Source organism: Oryx dammah, unplaced genomic scaffold, assembly GCF_014754425.2.
Source record: "Oryx dammah isolate SB20612 unplaced genomic scaffold, SCBI_Odam_1.1 HiC_scaffold_1, whole genome shotgun sequence".
NCBI classification, from domain to species: Eukaryota; Metazoa; Chordata; class Mammalia; order Artiodactyla; family Bovidae; genus Oryx; species Oryx dammah.
Window position 1 is genome coordinate 68,039,681 of NW_024070185.1, and position 26,429 is coordinate 68,066,109.

Genomic DNA, 26,429 nt, shown 5'->3' on the forward strand with positions numbered 1-26,429 from the left:
CTCCCCCAGCTCGGGACCGCCCCCCTGAGCTGGCCCCGCCCTCCAGGTGCTGCTCCTACGTGGGCCGCCGTGGCGGGGGCCCCCAGGCCATCTCCATCGGCAAGAACTGTGACAAGTTTGGCATCGTGGTCCACGAGCTGGGTCACGTCATCGGCTTCTGGCATGAGCACACGCGACCCGACCGAGACCGCCACGTCTCCATCGTGCGGGAGAACATCCAGCCAGGTACAGACCTCTGCCTGCCCCTCCAGGGTCCCTGGTCAGGGTGGGGGCTGCTCCCTTAAGCCATCACCTTTGCTCAACGTGGTATTACAGTCCCAGCTGTGCCTGGGGTCCAAACCCTCCCCCGAAACATCTTCTCTGGGTCAGTGGCAGCTCAGGGACCACAAATCCATTGTCAGATGGGGGCCGGGACAGGTCTAGGTCCTGCACACAGGGCTGCCTGGAGCAGCCAGAACCCACCTGGCCTTCAGGGTGGGGGTTGGGGAGGGGTCGGCCTTTTCTCCATGCTGCCCCAAGCTTTCTCTTCACTTTTACCGTCTTCAGCTCTCTGCCTAGTCTGTCCTCTAAAGGGTTTTTTCTCTCTCCTTTCTCCCGACTATGCTCTCTCTTCCCTCCCTTCCTGCTTCCTCCCTCTCCTCCCCTCTTCACTGCTCTCATCTCCCTGGTGGTTCTAGAAATGGGCGCCTCCTTCCTATCGTCCCTTGAGTCATTTCTCCAGCACATCCTCACCCCGCCTACACCCTGCTGGACAGACTCTTCTAGAGACCCGTCTCTCCCCAAGGCTTCCCTGGGTCGCTTTTGGACCCCCAGGTAGGGGGTCACCTCTCAAGAGCAGAGGGGACCCCATCCCTGACCCTAAAGAGGTAGCGCTGCAACCCCCACAGACCTGCCTCCTCCCGCCCCCACCCCCTCCCCCTCCCACACTCCCTTCTCCTGGTCTTCACAGGGCAGGAGTATAACTTCCTGAAGATGGAGGTCCAGGAGGTGGAGTCCCTGGGGGAGACCTATGATTTTGACAGTATCATGCACTATGCCCGGAACACATTCTCCAGGTGAGAGATGGGGGCCCCCCTCTTCTGGGGCAGCCCAGCCCTGCCCTCTGTAGACCTCCTACTTTGCACTAGCCTGCCCCACTGGGGTCATCAGTGAGGACAGGAGTGGGCCCCTGGGTGGTTGAGGACCCATGGGTGCTGCCTGCCCTGCTATTCTCTTCCACAGTGGATCGGTGGCAGGACTGGGACTCCCAGGGCCTAGGTTCCTCACCTAGTACTGGGCACAGTGGGCCCAGGAGGGTGAAACCCAGCTGCTGCCCAGGCACATGGGATGCCAAGGCCCCGGAGCTGTATCAGCCCGAGGGAGCTGAGTTTTTCCCTCAACCATCTGCCAAAGGGGGCACATTTTTCTGGTGGGTCTGCCTTTTGGTAATTGACTGATCTGTACAAAGGCTGGCTTCTGTCCTGGATCAGCCCCGCTCCCTAGCTCATAAGCACATATACACCTACTCTTTATCCTGAGCCCAGGCTTCCTGGTGGCTCAGACAGTAAAGAATCCGCCTGCAGTGGGAAAGACCCGGGTTTGATCCCTGGGTTGGGAAGATCCCCTGGAGAAGGGAATGGTAACCAACTCCAGTATTCTTGCCTGGAGAATCCCATGGACAGAGGAGCCTGATGGGGTACAGTTCAGGGGATATTGCAAAGAGTCAGACAGGACTGAGTGACTAAGCATAGGTTCCCAGAAACCACAGGCAGAACCCCCAGCGGTCTTGGCCCAGCCTCCCCATCCCAGCTTCTCCTTAGCTGAGTATGGGACTCTGCCCCTCCCCCTCCTCAGGCTTTCCCTCACCCGCCTGGCCTTTCCCATGCCTGGCTCTGCCCTCTTCCTCCATCTCTGCTCTCCCAGACACTGGCCCTTCCCCTCTCCTCAGTCGCTCCTTCTAGACCCTCTCTTCCTGCCTCCAGACCTGAGGGAATAGACCAAGGAAGGGTGGTGAGGTCACCCCAGCCCCCACCCACAGACCACCCATTTCCCACCAGTCCCACCCCAGCTCCTGCTGAGATCTACCCAGCTGGGTGTGAGTCAGGGGCCCTTGGGAGGTAGAGGGCTGCCTGCTCTGCCTGCATTCTGATCTTCCCAGATGGAAACACCCGGGACCCAGCAGGAAAGAACTGGAGGGACAGGAGACACGATGGGTCAGGAGCTGGACTGTTTTGGGGTCTGGTCTGGCCACAGTGGAACCTGCCCTTTGGCCTTGTCCCAGGTGCCATCAGGAAGGAAGAAGGGCTGGCCCTGGGTAGTCCTGGGAGATGTATCAGCAGGGCTGATACACACAAGGGGCCTCAGAAGCAGGGCTGAGACACAGCTGACTAGGGGGTCTGAGGTCTCCCAGGGTTGGGAGGTGGGCCAGACAGAGCTAGGGCACGGGTGGGTCCCCAGGCCTCCTAGGTCTGTGTTCTCGACCTCCCAAGTGTTCCTGGGGCTCCCCCAGGCCCTGTGGCGTGGCTGCCACGGAGCAGAGTGGCAGCTGGTCAGTGGGCAGTGTAATGACAGGGTGAGATGTCTCCACCCATCCCCGACCTTGCTGAGGAATGTCTGGGCTCTGGCAGGGTCGTGACCTTGGGTGCATGCAGGCAAGCCGCCCTCCTTCCGATCGATTCTCACCCCAGGCTGGGCTTCTCCTCCCCAGGGGCATCTTTCTGGATACCATCGTTCCCAAGTACGAGGTGAATGGGGTGAAGCCCCCCATTGGCCAGAGGACACGACTCAGCAAGGGGGACATTGCCCAGGCACGCAAGCTCTACAAGTGCCCAGGTCAGGGCAGGGATGGGGACGGGACAGGGTGTGGTGGAGGGCAGGCCCTGGGGCCAAGAAGGTTGAAGCTGTGAGACTTAGAAGTCGGAGGCAGCCTGGTTTCTTAGGAGGGGTCACCCAAGTAGGAGCAGTGTTCAAGTTACAGACCCAAACTGGGGCTTGGATCTAGTGGGGAGGTGCTGAGCCACCCACCTTCTGAGGGTCTCTGAGAGTGAGGGGCAGTGGGAGTAGAAAAAGCCAAGGGAGGGGCCTGCGTGCAGAGCAATTCCCAGGAAGTGAGACAGAGTGAGGCCCTCCCAAGGAGCTTGACCTTAACTCTGGAAGGCTTGTTGCCTTGACAACAGGGCATCCCTGGCACTAGGTAGAAAAAGAGGAGAAGGAGGTGGATCTTAAAGGGACAGAACTATCCCAGACTCTTTCCTCTGCTCAACCAGTCTCCTGTCCCCCAAAGGGCACCAGGGCTCAGGACGAGAAGCCAGAAGGTTGCGGGGACTGGGCACCTGCAGCAAGCAATCTGATCATTTCCTTTCCTTGACAGCCTGTGGAGAGACCCTGCAGGACAGTACAGGCAACTTCTCCTCCCCTGAGTACCCCAACGGCTACTCTGCCCACATGCACTGTGTATGGCGTATCTCGGTCACACCTGGGGAGAAGGTAACTGAGCATCACTTCCTCTGCCAGGACCCCCAAGTAGGAGAGCAGAGTCCTTATGGCTGTGAAGGACCTTCCTGGGAAATATACTCATTCACCCCACAGGAGGATGGGAAAGTGTGAAAGTCGCTCAGTTGTGTCCAGTTCTTTGCGATCTCATGGGCTGTAGCCTGCCAGGCTCCTCGGTCCATGGAATTCTCCAGGCCAGAATAATGGAGTGGATGGCCATTCCCTGCTCCAGGGGATCTTTCCAACCCAGGAACTGAGCCCATGTCTCTCTCATTGCAGGCAGATTCTTTACCATCTGAGCTACTAGGGAAGCCCAGGAGGATGGGAGGCTTCTACTGATAATTGTATACAAACACTAACTCATGAAGAGCATTTACTATGTGCTAGGCATTTTTCTACTTGCTTCTCAGATCCATTCACAGGCTTTTCACGTGGAGTCTGGACCTCTCACCCACCCTTGGGCCTTCCATGTCCTTCATATTTTTATTGCACCCACAGCTTTTCAGGCTTTATTTCCTTTGACTGGAACTTGGTACTTAATGTTCTAGTGCAACCTTGAGCTGGGTTAGATTTTATTATCAGTCACATTGCTTATTCCAACAGGTCTCAAGATCATTTTGAATCAGAATTCCACCATCCACCAGGTAGTCATTCTCACTCTGTCATGAGCTCATTGGATATGCATGTCTTCTGGGTCTTCCAAACTCAACCTTTGATCAAAATATTGAACAGAACGTGAATCAAAGCAGATCCCAAGATCTCCCTCTGAATTGACATTGACCCAGTAATCTGCAGGCTTCAGGCAGAGCTATTCCACTAGCAATGACTACTTTAAGAGTCATTACCAGTCAGCCACAGGTCACCACTGGGTTGACCAACCACAGTAGGAGCCGCTTCTGAGACCATGCCTGTGTCATCTGTATGTCTTTGGCATAGGAAGTGATTAATAAATACCAAATACGTGGGTGGATTGCCTTAGCAAACATAAGTACTATTTCACCGGTTGGTAAAATCCCTTTTAAAAAGGAAGTAAGATTTGTCTAATGTGTCTTGTTTCCAATGAACCCAAACTGGCTCCTAGCAATCAAATGTTTCTTTTCTAAATGGTCACAGGCTGTCTATTTTAAACGGTCACAGATCATCTGTTGAATTGCGGATTAACATTGAACTCCATGGTTTGCAATTCCCAGAATTAAACTCCAAACTCTCCTCCCCAAACACTCATACGTACGTTCTCGCACACACCCCTTTTGAAAATTGGAAAGATTCTGTTCTGACTTCTCAAGATTACAGACACTGATCACATCTGCAAGTTATTTGAATGTCCTCTGATGTCATTTTAAGTCTAGAGACAAAAGCCAATTTAAATAGGCGCTTGCTGACTCTCCTGCTATATTATTGAGCTTCTCTTTCCTTTTCAAGTGATGTTTACTTTTTTGTAATTTGAAGATCATCCTTTTTTATGACAAACTTTCATTGAGAGTTGAGTAATTCCCTGTCTCTATTGCTTAGTTTTCTACCATCGTCCCTCAACAGTGAACCCACCCCTTCCTTGTTCTTCTCCTTGTTCTGAATCTAACTTAAAAATTGCAGTCCTTTTTGCTGTCTCATACTGACCTTGCCCTGGATTCTTCCATTCCTCTACTGAGGAATTTTGAAATCTTACCACAGATAATAACAACATGTAATGACTACTGAGCATAATGATTGGCCAGGCACATGTTAAATTCTTTGTGTTATGTCTTTTAGTTAGCCCCACAACGTTAAAGGCTGGGTGCTAATGTTAGCCATATTATTATTATTTTTTTGGCTGTACCATGCAGCCTGTGGGATCTTAGTTCCCTGACTAGGGATCAAACTCGAGCCCTTGGAGTAAAAGCACAGAGGCCTAACCACCTGACTGCCAGGGAATTCCTGTTGGCTTCATTTTGTATATGAGAAAGCAAACTTAGAAAAACTAACTTGCCCAGGATCTCGTAGAATCTGGATTATGATATCAGAGTCTGTGATTGTAGTACTATGTGTATTCCAAAGCCTATTCCGCTCTTCAAACAACTACGTAAGTGCCCTTCAGCAACAGTGTTGTCTGGGCACTTTGTGCCTGGCGCTGGGCCTGGCACCGGAGATGGACAGGTGCCCGAGATAGTCCCTGGCCCTGAGGAGCACTGAGAAGGGTAGAGCATCCTTTCTTTCCTGTTTAGGAGGTTTGCTTTGTCAGAAGGCATAGGGCAACTTTGTCAGGACCCACTTCTTCCCTTCCTGCTCTGGGCTGATATGGGCTGGCCCTAGTCTCCAGAGCAGGGGTTCCTAACCTTTTTGGCACAAGGGACTGGTTTCATGGAAGACAGTGTTTCCACGGCCCGGGGTGGGAGGGATGGTTTCAGGATGATTCAAGTGCACCGCGTTTATTGTGCTAATGATGGTATTTGCAGCCACTCCCTGGCACTAGCATCAGTGTCTCAGATCATCAGGCATTAGATTCTCATAAGAAGTGCACAACCTCTATCCCTTGCGTGCGCAGTTCACAATAGGGTTCATTCTCCTGTGAGAATTTAATGCCATGGCTAAAGTGACAGGAGATAAAACTCAAGGAATAATGTGAGCAATGGGGAGTAGCTGTAAATACAGATGAAACTTCACTCACTTGCCTGCTGTTCACCTCCTACAATATAGCTAACAGGCCATGGACTGGCAATTAGGGTGGGGACCCCGACTCTAGTGGACATGTGGGCTTGCCTTAGAAAAATCTCTGTATGCCTTGAGCCTGCTCCCTCCATAATTCCCACAAGACTCACCATCCTTTTTCAGCGGTGTGCCTAGAGCTCCTGGGAGTAGGCTAGAGATTAAAAAAAAAAAAAAATTCAGATTAACCAAGGCACAATTAGAGAATTTCATGAACAGAGGAGCCTGGCAGGCTACACTCCATGGGGTCAACAAGAGTCAGACACGACTAAGTTACTAACACACACACACAAAGTATACCCATGGTCCTGGTTGAAACCATAGAATTATAACTGAACGAAAGATGGAACTGTCAGGGACAGAAACATTTAAAGGCTGGGGAGAATAGAAGAAGATGGCATCATAAAGCTGTCACAGCCGCTCCCTGTGGCCGATTATGTGCAAAGTATTGGCATCCTATTTGCATGATCTCTTTATTCCTCACAGCAGTGTTGTGATGTAGGTACTGTTATCCCTGTTGGAGAGAAGAGGGTCTCGAGGCTCAAAGGGCAGAAGTAGACCTGGCCAAGTCTGCTCTGGTAGCAGTGGTGGAACCAGCACTCAATTCTAGCTATCTGACTCCAAAGTCTACTCTTTCAACAGTAAACCTTAAATAAATCAAACTGCATTAGCAAATGGACTTTGACATCTTTTTGGCTCATGGAGATGTTGTTTTTCACTTGCCTCCCAGTTCTCAGCTTATTGCCAGCAATGCACGTGATATGTGAATCTTATCTTGTACAATCACGCAAGTCTCGGTGATGTCAAACAGATGAAAGAGCCACTTTGGAGGACTTCTCTGAGGATCCCTAAGCCTTTACGCTGCAAGTGATTAGCAGCTGCCCTGAAGAGTATTTACAGTGTCTCCCAGGCAACAAAGGGAACTCCTTTATGAGCAGGAGAGTGGTTTCAGGACACCAGAGTCAATTGTTGCAGGGTAGCCAAGAAGATAAGAATATACAATGTTTTTTGGATTTGGTGTCTCCACCCTCCTTCCTGTCCCTACTTTCCGACATCCTGACTCTTCCTCAAGGTCCAGCCCAAATTCTGCCTCCTCTGTAAGGCCTTCCCTGACCCCTACTTCCCATTCCCCAGCTGGGCAGAGATGACCCATCTCCTCCCTCCTCTGCAAGGTCTGGGCTGAGTCCACCCCTAAGTCTCTCTTCTTGGGCACTGAAGGGCATGGGGCATCGAGGAGATGTAGGGAAAGCTGATGCTCTTTCTTTGTACAGCTGTTGGGCAGAACTGATTGGTAGGCCTGGGGAGGCCACAGGGAATAGAGGTTAAGGGCATAAATTTAAGAGCCAGAATTTAAGCTCTAGGTTTGACTCTCAACTGTGTTCTTTTTTTAAATATATATATTCGTTGTTGTTCAGTAGCTAAGTCACGTCCAACTCTTTGCAACCCCATGAACTGCAGCACACCGGGCTTCCCTGTCCTTCACTATCTCCTGGAGTTTGCTCAAACTGATGTCCATTGAGCCAGTGATGCCATCCTGCAATCTATCCTCTGTCTCCCCTTCTCTTCCTGCCCTCAGTCTTTCCCAGCATCAGGGTCTTTTCCAGTGAGCTGGCTCTTCACATCAGGAGGCCAAAGTATTGGAGCTTCTGCTTCACCATCAGTCCTTCTGATGAATGTTCAAGGTTGATTTCTTTTAGGATGACTGGTTTGATCTTTCTGTCCAAGGGACTCTCAAGCATCTTCTTTAGCACTGCAATTCTAAAATTAATATATATGTTTATTTGTATTTATTTGGCTGTGCCTGGTCTTAGTTTCGGCATGTGGGATCTTTAGTTGCAGCATGTGGGATCTAGTTCCCCAACCAGAAATCGAACCCAGGCACCCTGCTTTGGGAACACAGTGTCTTAGCCACTGGACCATCAGGAAAGTCCCTCAGCTGTGCTCGTTACTGGATATGTGATGTTGGGGAAGTTGCTTATGCTCTCTGAGCCTTTGTTTCCCCATCTGTAAAATGGGCCTGGTGATAGTACCTCCCTCATGGGGTTGATAACAAGGGTTAAACAAGTTAATGTACATAAGATGCTTATAGGGCACTGCCTAAACATAGTAGGAATTCAGTGTTAGCTGCTACTATCATTCTGTGTGTGTGTGTGTGTGTGTGTGTGTGTGTGTGTGCTCAGTCATGTCTGACTTTTGTGACCCCATGGACTAGCCTGCCAGGCTCCTTTGTCCCTGAAATTTTCCAGGCTAGAATACTGGAGTGAGTTGCCATTTCCTACTCCAGGAGATCTTCCTGACCCAGAAATCAAACCCATCCTTCCTGCATTGGCAGGTGGATTCTTTACCTCAGCACCACCTGGGCCATTCTATAGTCCTGATCTATTGAGGCCTGGCGTGCTGCGATTCATGGGGTCGCAAAGAGTCGGAAACAACTGAGCAACTGAACTGAACTGAACTGATTAATGAATGCTGCTGCTGCTAAGTCGCTTCAGTCATGTCCAACTCTGTGCGACCCCACAGATGGCAGCCCACTAGGCTCCTCTGTTCCTGGGATTCCCCAGGCAAGAACACCGGAGTGGGTTGCCATTTCCTTCTCCAGTGCATGAAAGTGAAAAGTGAAAGTGAACTCGCTCAGTCGTGCCCAACTCTTAGCGACCCCATGGACTGCAGCCCACCAGGCTCCTCCATCCACAGGGTTTTCCAGGCAAGAGTACCGGAGGGTGCCTCAATTGCCTCCATCTATTTTCCTGGATTCTGGTGTGGACCATATTGTGACCCAAATATCAGACTATCTAAACTCAACTCTAGGAGTAAAATCCACATATATTGAGTGGCATACACTGCCATACGGATGTGTGACACGTATGTTTGACCCCAGTGTCAGACAAGGTCTTAAATTTTACATGTAATAATTTAATTTCCCTAAACTCTATGAGGCAGGTACTATTACCATTTGTTGTTGTCATTGTTGTTTAGTCACTAAGTCCTGTCCAATTCCTTTGTGACCCCATGAACTGTAGCCCACCAGGTTCCTCCATCCATGGGATTTCCTAGGCAGGAATACTGGGTGGGGGGGGGGTTGCCATTTCATCCTCCAGGGGAATCTTCCTGACCCATAGATTGAACCCATGTCTTCTGCATTGGCAGGTGGATTCTTTAGTGCTGAGCCACCAGGGAAGCTCACTATTACCATTACCATCTTACAAATGGACTTCCCTGGTGGCTCAGATGGTAAAGCATTTGTCTACAATGCGGGAGACCCGGGTTCGATCCCTGGGTTGGGAAGATCCCCTAGAGAAGGAAATGGCAATCCACTCCAGTTCTATTGCCTGGAAAATCCCATGGACAGAGGAGCCTGGTAGGCTACAGTCCATGGGGTCGCAAAGAGTCGGACACGACTGAGCGACTGAATTGAATTGAATTGAATCTTACAAATAAGGAAACAGAGGAGTTCAATGATGGGCCTAAGATCTGCCTGAGGCCAGCCAACTGGTCTCCGAGGATTGATGTGTTCTCCCAGCTCCTCCCTGAGACCACTCAACACGCACGAAGAATACTTCCCACAGGGTTCACCTTGGGACTTTGCACCCCTATCGCATTTTCCCCATGACTCCCCAGTGGAATCCTTATGATCGCCTCCATCTTTCAGACAAAGACAGCGAGGCCCAAAGTCAGGCTCTGGGCCAGAGTCACCAGCTAGGAAGTGGCAGAGCTGGCCAGGTTTTCCTTGGCAAAGGGCAGTGCCCCTGCCACCAGAGCACAGCTGTTTCCACACGACAGAAGTTGTTACAACTCTTAATTAGACACCTCCGGTCTCAATATAGCCACAGCTGCACCTCCCTATGAGATGCGCCTGACCGCCAGCCCAGGTCTCTTCCTCCTACTTGTGGTGACCTCTGCTTCCTCTTGCCCGTGGAAGGTCTCAGGTTGGCCCGGTAGGGGTCTGCCAGCCGGGCGTGGTTTCTTTTTGGGGGGCCTGAATGCATCCGTCCTGTACAGAGTCACGGTTGTTTCTGGGGAAGAAGGGAAAGTGGCTGCTGTTCTCCCTGCAGCTGCTGAGCAGACTTGATTGGCAGGCTCAGAGAAGCCACGTGGAGTAGTGGTTAAGAGAGTAAGTTTAGGAGCCAAGAAGCCCTCCCTTGGCCCTCTGCATTCCTTCTTCCATCCAGCCACTCTTTTTTTTTAAGACTGATTTTCTTTGTTGGCCGTGGTGGGCCTTCGTTGCTGCACACGGGCCCTCTCTAGTTGCAGAGCGCGGGCTTTTCATTGTGGTGGCTCCTCCTGCTACAGAGCACAGGCTTCAGCAGATGTGGCTCTCGGGCTTAGTTGCTCGGTTGCATGTGGAATCTTCCCAGACCAGGGATCAAACCCGTGTCCTCTGCATTGGCAGGTGGATTCTTAACCACTGGACCACCAGGGAAGCCCCATCCAGCAACTCTTTAAAAGATATTTTTGTTGTGTGCTAGATATAAAGATAACATATGCATGTTATTAAAATTTTGAGCAATATAGAAATGCCTAAGGTAAAAAATGAACTTTCTCCATTTGATTATCCTTTGAATGCCACTCCTCAGAGATAACTAAGCATTGGTAACACTTGGGATGTCCTTCCAGACCCTTTTAGTGTGTGTGTGGTCTTGTGTAACTTGCCTTTCATTCAACAATAAATCATGGTCATCGGTCTATGTCAGCACATATATTATCTACCCCAATCACTTTTGAGGCTGCTTGGCATCCCATCATCTCAATTTAATTATTTAATCACCCCCTGCAGGTCTCTTTTTTATATATAATTTTATTTTTATTTATTTTTGATGGTGCTGGGTCTTCATTGCTGTGCATGGGCTTTTCTCTAGCTACAGTGAGTGGGGGCTGCACTCTAGTTGCCGTGCATAGGCTTCCCGTTACAATGATTTCTCTCGTTGCAGAGCATGGGTTCGAGGTGTACAGGCTTCAGGCTTGTGGCGTGTGGACTCCGTAGTTGTGGTTCCCCGGCCCTAGAGCACAAGCAGAGTAGTTGTGGTGACTGGGCTAGGTTGTTCCTCAGCTTGTGGGATCCTCCCAGACCAGGGACTGAACCCATGCTTCCTGCATTGGCAGGAGGATTCTTTATGACCGAGCTACCAGGGAAGCCCATCCTGCAGGTTTCTTGATGGACGCTGATCTAAGTTTTCCCAACCTTTCATTACTACCAAAATAAACACCTTGACACTTATATCTTTATACACTTAGGCAAGTTTCTCTGTAGAACAAATTCTAGAAAGCAAAATCCTGGTCAAGAAATGTTTACTAAGCAACGACTATGTGCCATGCCCCGAAGATTCCATAATGAATTAAACTTCCTCTGTGGTCACATTTGATCATTTTCTGAAAAGATAAAATATTGGGTGGTAAGACACTGGCTCTAGAGCAAGAGCTGGAGCAGATTTTCAACTTCAGTTTTTCCAAAGTATCATGATGATACTCCCGATGATGATTAATCATCATCAAGAGTAATGTAGTGTGCTTTTGAAGGGCTTCCTGGTAGCCTGGTTAGGGTTCCAGGCTCTCACTGCCATGGCCCAGGTTCAATTTCTGGTCAGAGAACTGAGGTCCTGCAAGCTGTGTGAATTCAGTCGTGTCCAACTCTTCATGACCCCATGGACTGTAGCCCACCAGGCTCCTCTGTGGAATTTTCCAGGCAAGAATATTGGAGTGGATTGCCATACTCTCCTCCAGGGGATCTTCCCAGGGATTGAACCCATGTCTCTTATAACCTCTGCATTGGCAGGCAGGTTCTTTACCACTAGCACCACCTGGGAAGCCTGTGCAGTGTGTCCAAAAAAAAAAAGAGTAATATGGTGTACTCATATTTTCAAAACATGATCTCACTTGATTACCTCTTGTAATCCCACTTGATTACATCAAAGCAGCAAAATTAATGAAAGCCTCACCAACACAAACATATTTAAACTCAGATATGAATCAAAAGAAAAGATAAAGGGTGGACCATGGATTCCAAGCTAGGTCAGGATGGCATGTGAATAAATGGGGGTGAAAAGCAGTGAAAATATGATGGACTCAGTAGATTGAAGTTTGTAGTGAATTGGAAGCATTGGGCTCTATGGCATAGAGGGAATGAGTGGGGAAAGAATGGGCCACGTGGACAGAGAATGGGGTCCTTGGGTTTGAGACTGAGGATGTTAACAAGATTTAGGGCATGATGTGTTGGCTGGGAAGGGGCAGAGAGAGGGTGGGAGAGGAGGACAGGGAATGCAGAAGTCAGGAAATGGCAAGGATCTTGCAAGTCGATGGTGAAATCACGAGGAGTTCTGACGGGGTTGGTGCTAAAGTGACCATAAGCCAGGAGCTCTTCTTGGACCAGTGGTAGCATTGACCTTGGCTGCAGACAGCAGCTGCCAGCGCCTGCTGTGGGATCTTTTTCATTGCAGCCTCTACTCTGTGTGTTAGTCGCTCAGTCATGTCTGACTCTCTGCAACTCCACTGACTGTAGCCACCAGGCTCCTCTGTCCATGGAATTTCCCAGGCAAGAATACTGGAGTGGGTTGCCATTCCCTTCTCCAGAGGATCTTCCTGACCTTCCTGACCTTCCTGACCCAGGGATTGAAACTGGGTCTCCTGCTTTGCAGGCAGATTCTTTATCATCTCAGCCATCCTGGAAGCTATGGGATCTTTTTCATTCCAGCCTCCACTCTGTCTGCCTCTTACATTGCAGGGAGCCAGAGGGGAGATGGACTCCCTTGTCCCTTTCTCCTCCAGCAGGGAATCTAGTTTGCATCTAACAGGTGAGCCCCTTGTAGCTTCGCATGCTCACTGTACACGCCTTGCAGATGGGCAGGGGGGCATTCTCTGGAGTCCCTGCTTGTTGGACCCAGAAAGCACAGCAAGCTTCAGGGCTCGCTCCAGAAACTACTAAGCAAGAAAGTGTGCTTCTCTACCTGTTCATGAGCCCACTTCCTGGGGAGACTTGGTACTTACCAATGAACATTTGATGAGTTCAAAGGCTGAAATGAGTATGTGCAGAAGGTGCTTAGGGCAGTGCCTATACCCATCAAGGGCTGTGTCAGGGTGGGATTTCTTTCCTCGTTTTACGTACTAGGTAACTGAGATTCAGAGAGGTCAAGTGATTTACCCAAGGACTCACAGCAAGAAATGCAGAGATGAGATTCAAACCCAGGCTCAAATGACTGGGTTTTCACTCAGTGGTCTTTTTAACATTATGCTTTTTTTAAATGATTTATTTGGCTGCCTCAGGTCTCAGTTCCAGCAGGTGGGATCTTTCACTGTAGCACACAAACTCTCTAGTTGTGGCTTGCAGGCTCAATAGTTGTGGCACATGGCCACAGTTCCTCTGAGGCGTGTGGGATCTTAGTTCCCCTGCATCCCCTTTCATTGCAGGGAGGATTTTTAACCACTGGACCCCAGGGAAGTCCCTCATTAGGTGATCTTTTCATGCATGTCTTATTCTTCTAAATCCTAACTTCCTTGATAGAGATGTGTGTGTGTGTGTGTGTGTGTGCGTGTGTGTGTATACTCAACTATACTGTTTAGTTGACTATCTTAAACCCATTCATGGGAGGCATACAGACCTGATGTTCTCCTCAGCGGTCAGCATGACCCCTGCTCAGGACCAGCATTTAATAAATATATGATGATAGGTGACCTCTGCTCTTCCTCTCTGGATCCTGATTCCCATTCAGACCCCCCAGTACCCAAATACTGTCCTGGGCCCTTCCTATCACCAAGGAGACCTCTTCCCTCTAAAGATGTTGTAATTTATATTATTTAAGTTGACCACGAGAAGAGCTAGGTTTGTGTAACCCTAAGCAACGGCTCCTTAACTAAGGAGATCAGTAAAATGAGACCCTGGGTTTCAAACATATATTCAGTGAGGTCGTGCATTTTAAGTGAGGACTGGCCCGGGATGTCTGGGAAGAATGCTGACTAGAACTGGCAGATGGCTGGGGAGGAGGGACATTTCTGTGCCAGGAGCTCCTTTTTGGAACTCTTAACTTTTTTTTTTTTAATTTATTTTTGGCTTCGCTGGGGTCTTTGTTGCTGAGCACTGGCTTTCTCTCTAGTCATGGCAAGCGGGGGCTACTCTGTTGTGATGCCCAGGCTTCTCACTGCAGTGGCTTCTCTTGTTGGAGAGCACAGGCTTTAGGGTGTGAAGGCTTCAGTGGTTGCAGCATGCAGACTCAGTAATTGTGGAGCACGAGCTTTTGTTGCTCTGTGGTGTGTGGGATCTTCCCGGACCAGGGATTGAACCCATGTCCCCTGCATTGGCAGGTAGAGTCTTCAATCACTGGGCCATCAGGGAAGTTCTAGAACTTTTAACTATTTATAACCCATGGCAGATGGCCTTACAAGGCAGGCAGTGGTCATGGGACTGATGGGTGAAGTCAGCGAAGCATGGGCAGCAGTGTAACCTTCTTCCTCCCCCATTTGCCAGATCATTCTGAACTTCACGTCCATGGACCTGTACCGTAGCCGCCTGTGCTGGTATGACTACGTGGAGGTCCGAGACGGCTTCTGGAGGAAGGCGCCCCTTCGAGGTATGGGCCCTAGTCTCGCCTTGCCCACTCCGCAGTCGAATCCTTGGTATCACTACTCACATCACAGCCTGCATCCTCCCTGACACCAACACCTGGCCAAGGGCAGCACCATGGCGTGGAAGCCCGGAGTCCTTGTGTAGTCAGTGCTGCCAGCTCCATCGCAAAGTGTGTGACTTTGGGCAAGTCCCTTCCCTAGTCTGGACCTTGTGGAGACCTTGGTATGGCTTCTGGGCTTCTCGCAGATGATGGCTTATCAGTGTGCATGGTGGGGAGTCACACCAGGTAACAGAGGGAGATGGACAGGCCCATCTTCTCAGCTCCAGGCTCTCTTGCTCATCTGGGCAATGTCAGAGGCTCTGTTTCTTGTTTGCGAGATGTGGCCTGAGGGTGCCCACGATGTAGCCTGGTGCATCATGGAGGCCTGCATTCCTGGCACAATGGCCCAAACTTGTTTGCACAGGATACTTTGTCTTGGGGTAGGGCGGTAGGGGTGGGGGAGTGGGTAAGTCGGGGATGAGTGGGTCAGAACCACAGGACAGAAGATCCTGTAATGGACATAGAGCCTGAGGGGCTATCTGAATTTTCCTTCTCCAATCTGGACCTGATCCTAAGTGGCTCGGGACTGCTCATTAGCTGTAGAACTTCTGCCCTGTAGCTTGTGCCTGAAGCAGGCTGACAAGTCCTCACTAACCATCTCTTACCCCTTCCCCCCAGTTTGTTTCTGATGTTGGCCTATTTCTTATTAGTCACCCAAAGCAGCTGTCTTTATGATACTTCCTGCTATGAAGTGTGAGTGTTTCCAAGATTGCAGTTTCTTTTCCACAACTTGCATTCCTAGGGCAGCACCCCCCGTCCCCTGCCAAAAGCTGGGAAAACACCCATCTTACTAGGAACACACAAATCATCCCAAGTTGATTCTTGACTACAAAGGATTTCACAGATGGCCAACCTCACCCGTTTACGTGGATTCTTGTCAGGTTTTACGTCAAATAAAGCATTTTCTGCCCAGTTCCTGGATTCAGGGGTTTATCTGGGCTCCTATGGCACCCCCCGCATTTGAGCAAATGACAACATTTTGTCATAGGTGAAGAAAGCTGTGTTTGCTTTTGGTTATTGCTTGTTAGCATGGATAGCAAGTAAGGAAAGATAGGTAACGATGATAATGCTCTTTTTAAAAAGTGTCAATAAATAAAACACAGGTATCCTTGGTTATGGGCTTCCCTGGTAACTCAGCGGTAAAGAATCCGCCTATAGTGCTGGAGATGTGTGTTTGATCCCTGGGTTGGGAAGATCCCCTGGAGAAGGGAATGGCACCCCCCTCTAGTATTCTTGCCTAGAGAATCCCATGGACAGAGGAGCCTGGCAGGCTATAGTCCATGGGATCACGAAGAGTAGGGGGCTAAACAATAGCACTAAACAATAAACAATAGCAGTGACTAAACTGCTATTAGTGACTAAACAATAGCACCATTGGTTATGGTGAGGAATCTCTTTCCTTCTAGACACAGACTCCTTCCTATCCTTTTCCTCAAGTGCATGAAATCTTCTAGAGTGGCCTCTGGCTCTTTAAGGCCATACTGGACCTTGGATCAGATACAGGCCAACTGGAATGTGTGCGGTCTTGAGAATGTGTGTCAAGGGCAGACCAGGGTCCAACACCCGCCCGCAGAGATGGGGCGGGCTCCCTGGAATTGTAGCCCTCGAGCCTCACTGCCCTCTGTCTGCCCCATCTGTGCAGGCCGCTTCTGTGGGGGCAAACTCCCTGAGCCCATCGTCTCCACCGACAGCCGCCTCTGGGTTGAATTCCGCAGCAGCAGCAACTGGGTCGGGAAGGGCTTCTTTGCAGTCTATGAAGGTACTGAGGCAAGGGGAGAGGGGAGTTGGAGGTGGGGGTCCCTGGACACCCTAGAGCCACTCCCTCCTGGCACCCCATGGGTAAGGCCAAGGCCCCTTGAGGGAGGAAGCAGAGATCCCAATGGGATTGGCTGGGGCCTGGGACCCTGGGAGGCTAGGGAATGTGGGTGGGACTGGAAGAAGGAAAAAGGAGCTCAGAGCATTCTGACCAATACTCCCCTCTTCCCCACCTTGTCCCTTGTCCCCAAAGCCATCTGCGGGGGCGATGTGAAAAAGGACAATGGCCACATCCAATCGCCCAATTACCCGGATGACTACCGGCCCAGCAAAGTCTGTGTCTGGCGGATCCAGGTGTCTGAGGGCTTCCACGTGGGCCTCACCTTCCAGTCCTTTGAGGTGGGTCAGGGACCCCCCTCCTGAGGGCTTCCAGGGCTTGGGTCTGGACCACCAGGGCTCCTCTTGCCAATGAGCCCCCCACTGTCTCCCCCAGATCGAGCGCCACGACAGCTGCGCCTACGACTACCTGGAGGTGCGGGATGGGCACAGCGAGAGCAGCACGCTCATCGGGCGCTACTGCGGCTACGAGAAGCCCGACGACATCAAGAGCACGTCCAGCCGCCTCTGGCTCAAGTTCGTCTCTGACGGGTCCATTAACAAGGCTGGCTTTGCCGTCAACTTTTTCAAAGGTGCCTCCTTTCCTGCTGCCCCACCATGCCCGCCCCTGTGGCCAACCCATCCTCTTTGGTCCTTCTTTTTCTTAATTTTATTTGCCTGTGGTAAGAACACTTAGTGTGAGAGCTACACTCAGAACACAACTGAGTATACAATTCAGCACAGGTATAGTGCTGTGCAGCTCTGTCAGCTTGACTGAAACTTTTTTAAACAATGATTTTAAATTTATTTTTTGGCTGCACTGCATGGCATGGCAGATCTTAAGCTCCCCATCCAGGGACTGAACCCAACCCATGCCCTCTCCAGTAGAAACTTGGAGTCTTAACCACTGGGTAAGTGTTATCACTCAGTCATGTCTGACTCTGTGACCCCATGGACTGTAGCCCGCCAGGCTCCTCTGTCCATGGGATTCTCCAGGCAAGCATACTGGAGTGGGTTGCCATGCCCTTACCCAGGGGATCTTCCTTACCCAGGGATTGAACCCAAATCTCTTGCACTTCAGGCGGATTCTTTACCATCTGAGCCACTGGGCCACCAGGGAAGTCCCTTGGCTGAAAATTTATGCCCTCTGAGTTGTGACTCCCCATGCCCCAGGCCCTGGCACCCACCATTCCACTCTTTAATTTTATGAATTTGACTGTTTTTGATACCTCATGTGAATGGAATCATGTACAGTTTAATTTTCTGTGACTGGCTTATTTTAACATAATGTCCCAAAGGTTTACCCATGTTGTCGCGGATGGCAGAATTTCCCTCTTTTTTAAGGCTGAATAGTATTCCACTGTGTTTCCAGATCAGATTTCCTTAGCCTGATCCATCAGTGGACACCTTAGCTATTGTGAATTATGCTGCTGTGGCTTCATTCCCATCTCATTCATTCACTCAACACACTCCTAGAGATGTGCAGACCCTGGCGCCCTGTCCTTGAAATTATGTCCTAACTGGGCAGGAAAGGTCCCGGTGAATAACTACATATGATACCTTGTTGAGTAAATACCACACCTAGGTAAAAGTAGCCAATACATGATAGGTGCTCAACTGAGAGTTGACGTAATTGAAGAGTTGCTTTAAAGTCCACACGTTTGTGCAGAAGGGATGTTGGTGAGAGGCAGAGGCAGGAAGTGCCATAGCAGCTCAGGAAGGAGGCAAGACAGCGTGGACTTTTTATCGGTGTGATTCTGGGCATTGAGGACATTCTGCCCAAACTTCCTTTCCTTGTTTTAAGCTGGGGACAGCAACAGCCCCTCCATCACAAGCTTCACACAGGGATTGAAGGAGAGATGCAAGAATAGTACTCAGTCAGGGACGACACAGGAGGGACACCGGTGAATGAAGGTGGCCACCAGCCCAGCTGGTGTGGTCAGAAGGAAGGCTCCATGGGCTCCATCTGTCCCTTCCTTCAGGGCCTGCCTTTGGGGCTGTTTTCAGCCGGATGCCCTTGGGACCAAGTGGGGTTCTGAGCAGCCATGGAAGGCTGGGTGGGGCAGGGAAGCCCTTGTCCTCGGAGCTGAGTGGACAAAGGAAGGTCACAACTGACTTCTTCCCCTTGGAATGGGGCTAGGAGTGGTTGCAGCAGCCTGAGGGACCCTGGGCTTGGCTCTCAAGCAGAGGGCAGGAGGAAGAGGGCCCTGGGTCCCAGACTTGGAGTCACTGATACCCTTGCTTTCTGACCGCAGAGGTGGACGAGTGCTCTCGGCCCAACCGCGGGGGCTGTGAGCAGCGGTGTCTCAACACCTTGGGTAGCTACAAGTGCAGCTGTGACCCTGGGTACGAGCTGGCCCCCGATAAACGCCGCTGTGAGGGTGAGTGCCCCCAGACCACCCAGGACCCTGTGCCCTATCCCCTTCCAAACCCGCCAGCCCGGGTTTCTTATGCCCCTCAGACAGACCTTTTTCTGGAAAAACTAGGATTCCCTGGCACTTTGGTCACCACTGGTTGATGAGGAATACATTGTATATTTCAGTCCCCCAAAACACACTGTGACCAGGGGCGATGTACTTTGGGTTTTTTTGTTTTCATTCTTGTTCTTCTTTTAAATGCTGATCTTGATTGATTTCATCACCCACCAGAAGGTGGTGATCCACCATTTGGCAATTCTTGGACAGGCACTGAGTTTCAGCCTCTCATTATAAATGTTCCTAGGAGGCTAGTGAAACCCTATCTGGCTGACTCCAGCTCAGCCTGATCTTGCTGCCGGCTTCTCTCTGCTCACTTCTGAGCAGTTCCTTCTCCCTGCCTCCTGGTCCCCACTCCCCAGCCCTCCCTGCTATCCTTCCAGTCCTCCCTGTCTTCCCCGCCCACTGCCAGTCCCCTCTGCCTCCCTCCCAGCACTTTTTGCCCGCTTGCACTGCCTTTCTGGAGCCCACCCCCAGCCCAAGCAAGTGCCTGGCCTGTTCTCTCACAGAGAAGATAGAAATGACCACACAACTCCTCAACGCCCTCTACTCTGAAGACACCCCCTCACCCTGCCTCTTCCCCCTTTACCCCAGAGAGACCAGACACAAGCCCCCGCCTCGGGCTGGGGAATCCACAAAGCCCTCCTTCCTCCTTCATGCACCTCAGCCGGTGTTCGTGCCCTTTCTCTAGAGCCGAGACTCCCGGGGGGTGACACTGCCTTCCTTGTGCCCCCAGCTGCCTGTGGCGGATTCCTCACCAAGCTCAATGGCTCCATCACCAGCCCGGGCTGGCCCAAGGAGTACCCCCCTAACAAAAACTGCATCTGGCAGCTGGTGGCACCCACCCAGTACCGCATTTCCCTGCAGTTCGACTTCTTTGAGACCGAGGGCAATGACGTAAGTGCCCACCCCAGGGGCTGAGGAGACTCAGAGAGGTCCAAGATGTGGGAGCTCGGCTCAGTGCCTGCTTCCTACCCTCTGAAAGAAACACTTTAGGATGTAGAGATGGAGAGCACCTCAGGAGAGCAGTGGGGCTCAGGGAGGAGGGCCCTGAAGGCCATGGAGCATGTGGCATGTGGGAATGAAGGCCATGGAGTCCGGACACCTTTGGAGAGAGACGGGGCTGGGGGGCTTGAGTGGGGAGCACAGGAGGAACTGATGGGGTGGGGGTGGCACCATTTTTTAATTATTAGATGTGGCAAAAGAGATGTAGGCTTCCCAGGTGGCACTAGTGGTAAAGAACCCGCCTACCCATACAGGAGACACAAGAGACGCGGGTTTGATCCTTGAGTTGGGAAGATCCCCTGGAGGAGGGTATGGCAGCCCACTCCAGTATACTTGCCTGGGAAATCCCATGGACAGAGGAGCCTGGCTGGCTACAGTCTGTGGGGCAAAGAGTCAGACATGACTGAGCACATACATAGCAAAGGCAAAAGGACCCACAGAACAAGGAGCCTCCCTAGGTGGGGGTGGTCAGGAGTGGCTTCCTGGAGGAGGTGGCCTGGAGCTGTGCTGCCCCACAGGTGTGCAAGTACGATTTTGTGGAGGTGCGCAGTGGACTCACGGCTGACTCCAAGCTGCATGGCAAGTTCTGCGGCTCTGAGAAGCCTGAGGTCATCACCTCCCAGTACAACAACATGCGTGTGGAGTTCAAGTCTGACAATACGGTCTCCAAAAAGGGCTTCAAGGCCCACTTCTTCTCAGGTAACCCTGGACTGCCCCGCTTCAGGCCCTGCCTCCCCTTCTTACTGCTGCTGCACCCCCTGCACTCCCCAGCCCCTCTGGTGCCGGGTGGCACGGTCTGTCCCCTGCTCCCCCCACTAGCCCTCCACCACCAGGCCAGCCCCTTCCTGCCTGAACTCCTCTATTCCTGAGCCCTCAGAGCGGTATGGGAGCCACCCTGAGGCCGGGCAGTACATACACCTGCAGAACTGAAGGGAGAGGGCACTCCAGGGCTTAGGAGCTCCAAGAGAGGGCAAGCCCTGGGAACAGGGAGCGCAGTGAGGTGGATACTGCCCCAGGCAGAGGAGGAGGGTGTTTGTGTTGGACTGTGGGGCAGATTATCTGGCAGTGGTTGGATCTTTAATCAGACCCTGCATGTGCCAAGTGGGGTCATAACGGGGGCTTCACAAGAGATGAGGAGCCCCTCCCGTCAACCCCAAAGCCTCCCCACTCCCCAGGACCCACAGTGGAAGGATTCAGATCCAATCAGCACTTGTCTGTTGAGAGCTGCTGCATGTAAGGCTAGGGGTCAGTCCCTTTGACGGCCCCATCTCCGGGCAGACTCAGTGATTGTCAGAGCACCTGCCCAGCCTCTCCGAGCAGACCTCCAGGGGTCCCCAGACACCTCTCCTCTGCTTTAGTAACCCCCAGTCCTTCACCTGGGGCTAGGCTGGGAGGAGGCTGGTAGTCTTCTGGAGGCAATAGGACCTGGGACACTGACAGTGTTTAGGGTGGGAGGGGGGGGGGATGGGGGGCATGGACTGGCTGGAGTGGCCCAGGGGTCCTTAGCACACCTAGTGGGCCGGGCATGGGTGGCAGAAAGGCCAGAAGCCCCCGGCCGGGTCCCTGCCGCCTTCCTTCTCCCCTCCTCTGCCCGGAGTCCTGCATCCTTGAGCCCCCTGTGGCTGCCCTGCACCCCCGCCTACCCCACTGGATCCCATGCACTGCCCCTGTGCACTGGTTCCCCGCTTGGCACTGCCAGCCACTCTGCTCTGCATACAGTGCCCCCAGCCCTGGCCCCACTGCTGGCTGAGACCACCCCGCAATGCAGATCCCTCTCTTCCCTGGGGACACCCCCAGAACTCCTCAAGGTGCTCACCAGAGGGCCGAGGGGATGTAACATCTATACTCAGAGGTGGGCTCGGCGCCAGAGAAACCATTACCTGCTTACTCTTGTCTCTTCCTGCCCTTCTGTTGCTCTAGTTTTGGGGGGTGGCGGGGGGACCAGGACTGCATCTGTCAGACCTAGAGCCCAGGGCTCTCCACCCATGGTTGCTGCCCTGCCCTGGCACACCACTGTGTGCCCCCCACCCTCAGCCCTGCATAGATGCACGCGCGCGCACACACACACACACACACATGCACGCACACATGCAGTGCCCTTTTGCACAAGAAACCTGCAGAGGACCCTCGCCACTGGGCATCAAGGTTCAGCCCTCAGGGCCCCCTGGGGCTCCTGACTCTGGCCCCTCAGGAGAGGGGCTGTTTGGACTTTGGGACACCCAGCAAGGAGACCATAAGGCAAGAAGAAGAGAGAGCCTGAAGACCTTCAGTGTGACCCCAGCCACCTTCCGGGGCATTTGGCACTGGAGGGTGAGTGCCATCTCCTTGTCCCAGCCTGTGTCCACCCCTGCTCCTGCCCTTCTTGCAACCTGCATTCTTGGCTCCCAGAAGAGGCCACCCCTACCACCACCATGCCAGAGCCTCGCCCCAGGCACTGTAGCAGGCCCTCCTCAGGGCTCAAGGCTCTCACTGCTGCACTCAGCCACACTCTCCCACTCAGTTGTTCACTGGGCAAGTATCTCTTTGACCCCTACAATGTGCCAGGCATCATACTTGGTATTTAGGGGAAATACAAGGAAGATTTGAGGGTCAATTTCAGGAAAATCTTTGCTCACTCCATGGAGCTGCAACCCCTGAAGCTCCCAGCATAGGGTCACCAGTGTGTTCCTCAGTGAATTCCCAGGATGGGTTGTAGGGTGCTAACCACCCCCACATTTTCACAGGGCTTGTGCAAAGGCAGCTTCCACAGGGCCCTCGCTCAGGGTCCCCCATGGTTCTCTAACTTAGGAGACCAGGGGAAGGACTTGGCGACTCCACCTCTTGACCTTGGGTTTTTCTGGATCCTTCTTGGCCTGAGAGGGGATTGGATAAGCAAGGCCACCTGCGAGTCTATGCTCCAGCTCTCAGGCCCTTCTCCCAAGGGAGACCAAGGACAGGGCTCCTGTTGTCACAGATCCTGCCTGGCCATGTGAGTGCCAGCAGGCATCTTTCTAGCTTGGGGTTCATCTCTGGAATTCTTGTGTTCATCTCACAACCCCCTTCCCTGAATGCCTGCCTCCGTGCCAGGCACCCAGTGCCCAAAATGACTGTGGAGAGACTGGAGAACATGTGTGTGTGACGTACAGCGTGCCTGTGACCATGTGTCTCTCTGTGTATTAGTTTCTGTGTTCATGGGAGTGTGCGTGTTCAGACCCACCCGAGCCGGAGCAGCTGGATGTATGAGCCCTCTGCAGGTCGCTGGTCAGCCCAGGGTCTCTGCGTTCGAGTGTGTCTCTGTTTGTAGCTACGTGCAGGGACCTGAGGGCAGCTGTCCCCCCTGTGTTTGCACCTGTGTGTGCTTCCTCACATGTGAGGAGTGAGCAACCAGCATCTGTTTGCGTGTGCACATGTGCACAGGTGGCTGGTGGCCGATGTGTGTGCATGTGGTGTCTGTGTGAGAGGGGCTGGTGTGTATCCTGTGCACATGTGTGTGTGTGTGTCCCTGTGGGTGGGTGTCTGTGCTGCCGGATCGGGAGGACAGTGCGGGGTGAGGGATCCTGTGTCTGTTGCTGTGTTGATGTGAGGGTGTGTCTGTCTGTAACACACTCTGTAGCCACAGCACCAGGACAGAGCCAAGCTCTGAATCAGGCCCCTTCCCATGGACCGCTCCCCTCTGCCAGACTTCAGTCTCCTTCCCCAGCGTGCGGCCTCTTCCTCACACCCAGGCCTTGTCCCTGCCGCAGGCTTCCTCCCACCCGTCCCCTGTCGCTGTGCCTCCCCCCTACCCCGCTGCCCCTCCGTGACCTGGCTGCGCCGGACATGGCCGTCCTGCATGTGTGTCCTGCTGCCCCCCCCCCGCCCCTTGCCCTGCCCATGGACCCCCGCCTTGGATCCAGGCCTGGTTTTCACTGCTCTCCCTCCCTGGCCCCCCGCCCTCCACCCCCCTGGTCCCTTTTCTCCTTCTCTCTCTCGTTTCAGAAAAGAGGCCAGCTCTGCAGCCCCCCCGGGGACGCCCCCACCAGCTCAAATTCCGAGTGCAGAAAAGAAACCGGACCCCCCAGTGAGGCCAGCCTGGCCTCCCGGACTCTTTGTTACTCAGGAACCTCACCTTGGACGGAATGGGCTGGGGGCTTTGCAGCCGCCCACCCCCACCTCCGCTCGGCCTTGCCGGCCCACCTCCCTCTGGCCGGACAGAACTGGTGCTCTCCTCGCCCCCACCCCCCTCACATGGACAGGGGCCCCTCCTTGCCCCCCGCCCCCTCCCATTTTGATGGTGTCTGTGACATTTCCTGTTGTGAAGTAAAAGAGGGACCCCTGCGTCCTGCTCCTTTCTCTTGCAGTCTGCTTGTCCATGTGTCTGTTTTTCCACTTGTCCGTCTGTCCAGTAAGCAGGTAATGGTAGAGGGTGCCCATGCTGGTCAGCTCCAGACCCCAACCCTCCCTCCGTCCATTTCAACTTTCTCTCCGCACAGCTGGGCCCCCTCAGCTGGCTCTGCATGAGGCAGTGCCCTGGACCCCCCACCATCGCCTTGACCTCCGCTCCCTGCCCTGCCTCCCCCAGGGTGGGGAGGATGCCCGGCCAGGCCCCCCACTTCCCTTGGGGTGCCACGGCCCTCGGCCCGTGCACAGACCGGTCCTCCCTTGCTTGCTCCCCTGCAGACAAGGACGAGTGCTCCAAGGACAACGGCGGCTGCCAGCAGGACTGCGCCAACACCTTCGGCAGCTACGAGTGCCAGTGCCGCAGTGGTTTCATTCTGCATGACAACAAGCACGACTGCAAGGAAGGTAGGTGGCCCGAGTGCCCATGGCCAGCTGGCAGCCTGAGAACCAAGACTGTGGAAAGGGCTCCGAGATGCCATCTCCCTCGGCCTCTGTGTGGACTCAAGAAGCTGAGTGGCCTCTGAGGTCACCTCGTTTCGCCTTCCATGCTCCTCCCTCCACCAGCAATATTCGAGACACACACACTTACAGAGGGGAGGGGCTTGCGGCTACCCCCAGGCCCTGTTGTCAAGCTGATCTGGTAACTAGCGCTCCTTCAAATCCATGTTCAGGTGTGTCTCTTTGTTCCAGCCTCCCTCTGTCAGGGAGGTGAGCTGGGACAGTGGTGAAGAGCTGGGCTCTGGAGCCAGGCTGCCTGGCCTAGCCCCACCTCTTAACCAGCTGTGGGCCCTGAGCTGCTGAATCCCTCCCTCCACACCTGGATTTGCTCGTAGGTGCTGCCTGGTTGGGCGGCGACACTGTGATGTGCTCCGAGAAGTGCCCGGCTCGTAGCAAGCACGATCACGTGTGTCACCATGACTGATCACGTACTCTGACCCCCAGGGACACCTGGAACAGGGCTGCGGCCTCCCCGACATTGAGGCTCTCCAGAAGCTCAAAAACAGTTCTCGTGTCCTCTCCCATATCACGTGATACCTCCTCTTTGTACACAATACAACCCTGGCCTGCTCCCTCTGATCAATACCACTGTGGCCCGTGCCAGCTGGCGATGCACTGTCCCCAGCTATACAATGCAGACTCGCCTTTGACCTTGAGTGTCTGTGTGCTCTTGGGCCAGTCCCTTCACCCCTCTGAGTTCAACTGTCTCACTCATGAGGTGGCCCTAAGCTTTCGAGCCCCTGCTTTGAGCACTTAGCACAGGGCCTGGCAGATGCCTCTTCCACACCGTCACTGTGTGGACAACCAAGGTGCCAGTAAATAAACTGCCAACTAGAATAAACACAGCTGAAGCACTGAGTAGACACTCCAGAGCTTTTCACCCCCACTTCAGTCTCCCAGATACGGAGTTCAGCTGACTCATGGAGCCCCCACATCTTTTAGCTAGGGGGAGGACCTTCTTCTGATGCTGTTTCTAAACTGCATGCCATCTCTGTGCTCTCAATGAAAATGATGGTTTTGCTAAGGAACCTTCTGCACCAGCGTCAACAAGAGAGCAGGAGCAGGTGTAAAATTCCTGGGAGGGTAGCCTATGTGTGGCTCTGAGTCACTTGAGAAGCACACATGGTTCCTTACTCAAGTGATGGGCTAGCAACAAATCAGTATTTCCTGACCCCCCCCCCGCAGAGGGTGCAGCACCGTGCAAAGTTCTGTGGGGAGTTAAAGATGGGGACCCCTCTGCTCTCTAGGAGACTGCTATCTAGCTGGGAAGAGAAGCAGGTGTGGAAATAAATTAGAGGGCAGGGAATACCAGTAAAAGTAGGGAGATAGTGAGTGTGGACAAGGAAAGCTGAAGATGAGTAATAGAAGCAGCTCATAGCTCAAACATGGAGACCAGCAACTCCACACAGCCCGAGAGGGCCCTGTTCCTCTCTGGACC

The 26,429-nt window shown here is 52.8% G+C and overlaps 1 protein-coding gene across 3 annotated transcripts in view; it reads left to right on the forward strand.

Annotated features, from left to right (window-relative positions):
- BMP1 (bone morphogenetic protein 1) overlaps positions 1–26,429 on the forward strand; it is a 46,009-nt gene that overhangs the window by 12,253 nt on the left and 7,327 nt on the right. For 2 of the 3 annotated variants that reach the window (XM_040242708.1, XM_040242699.1), the window contains exons 5-16: positions 47–225; positions 950–1,055; positions 2,687–2,811; positions 3,350–3,465; positions 14,606–14,708; positions 16,447–16,563; positions 16,813–16,958; positions 17,053–17,248; positions 18,911–19,036; positions 19,866–20,026; positions 20,653–20,833; positions 24,773–24,898. In XM_040242708.1, the coding sequence (XP_040098642.1) occupies positions 47–225; positions 950–1,055; positions 2,687–2,811; positions 3,350–3,465; positions 14,606–14,708; positions 16,447–16,563; positions 16,813–16,958; positions 17,053–17,248; positions 18,911–19,036; positions 19,866–20,026; positions 20,653–20,833; positions 24,773–24,898 (1,682 nt within the window). Of the gene's footprint in view, positions 1–46; positions 226–949; positions 1,056–2,686; positions 2,812–3,349; positions 3,466–14,605; positions 14,709–16,446; positions 16,564–16,812; positions 16,959–17,052; positions 17,249–18,910; positions 19,037–19,865; positions 20,027–20,652; positions 20,834–24,091; positions 24,899–26,429 lie in introns of all 3 variants that reach the window. The other variant, XR_005721395.1, reaches the window with a different exon arrangement.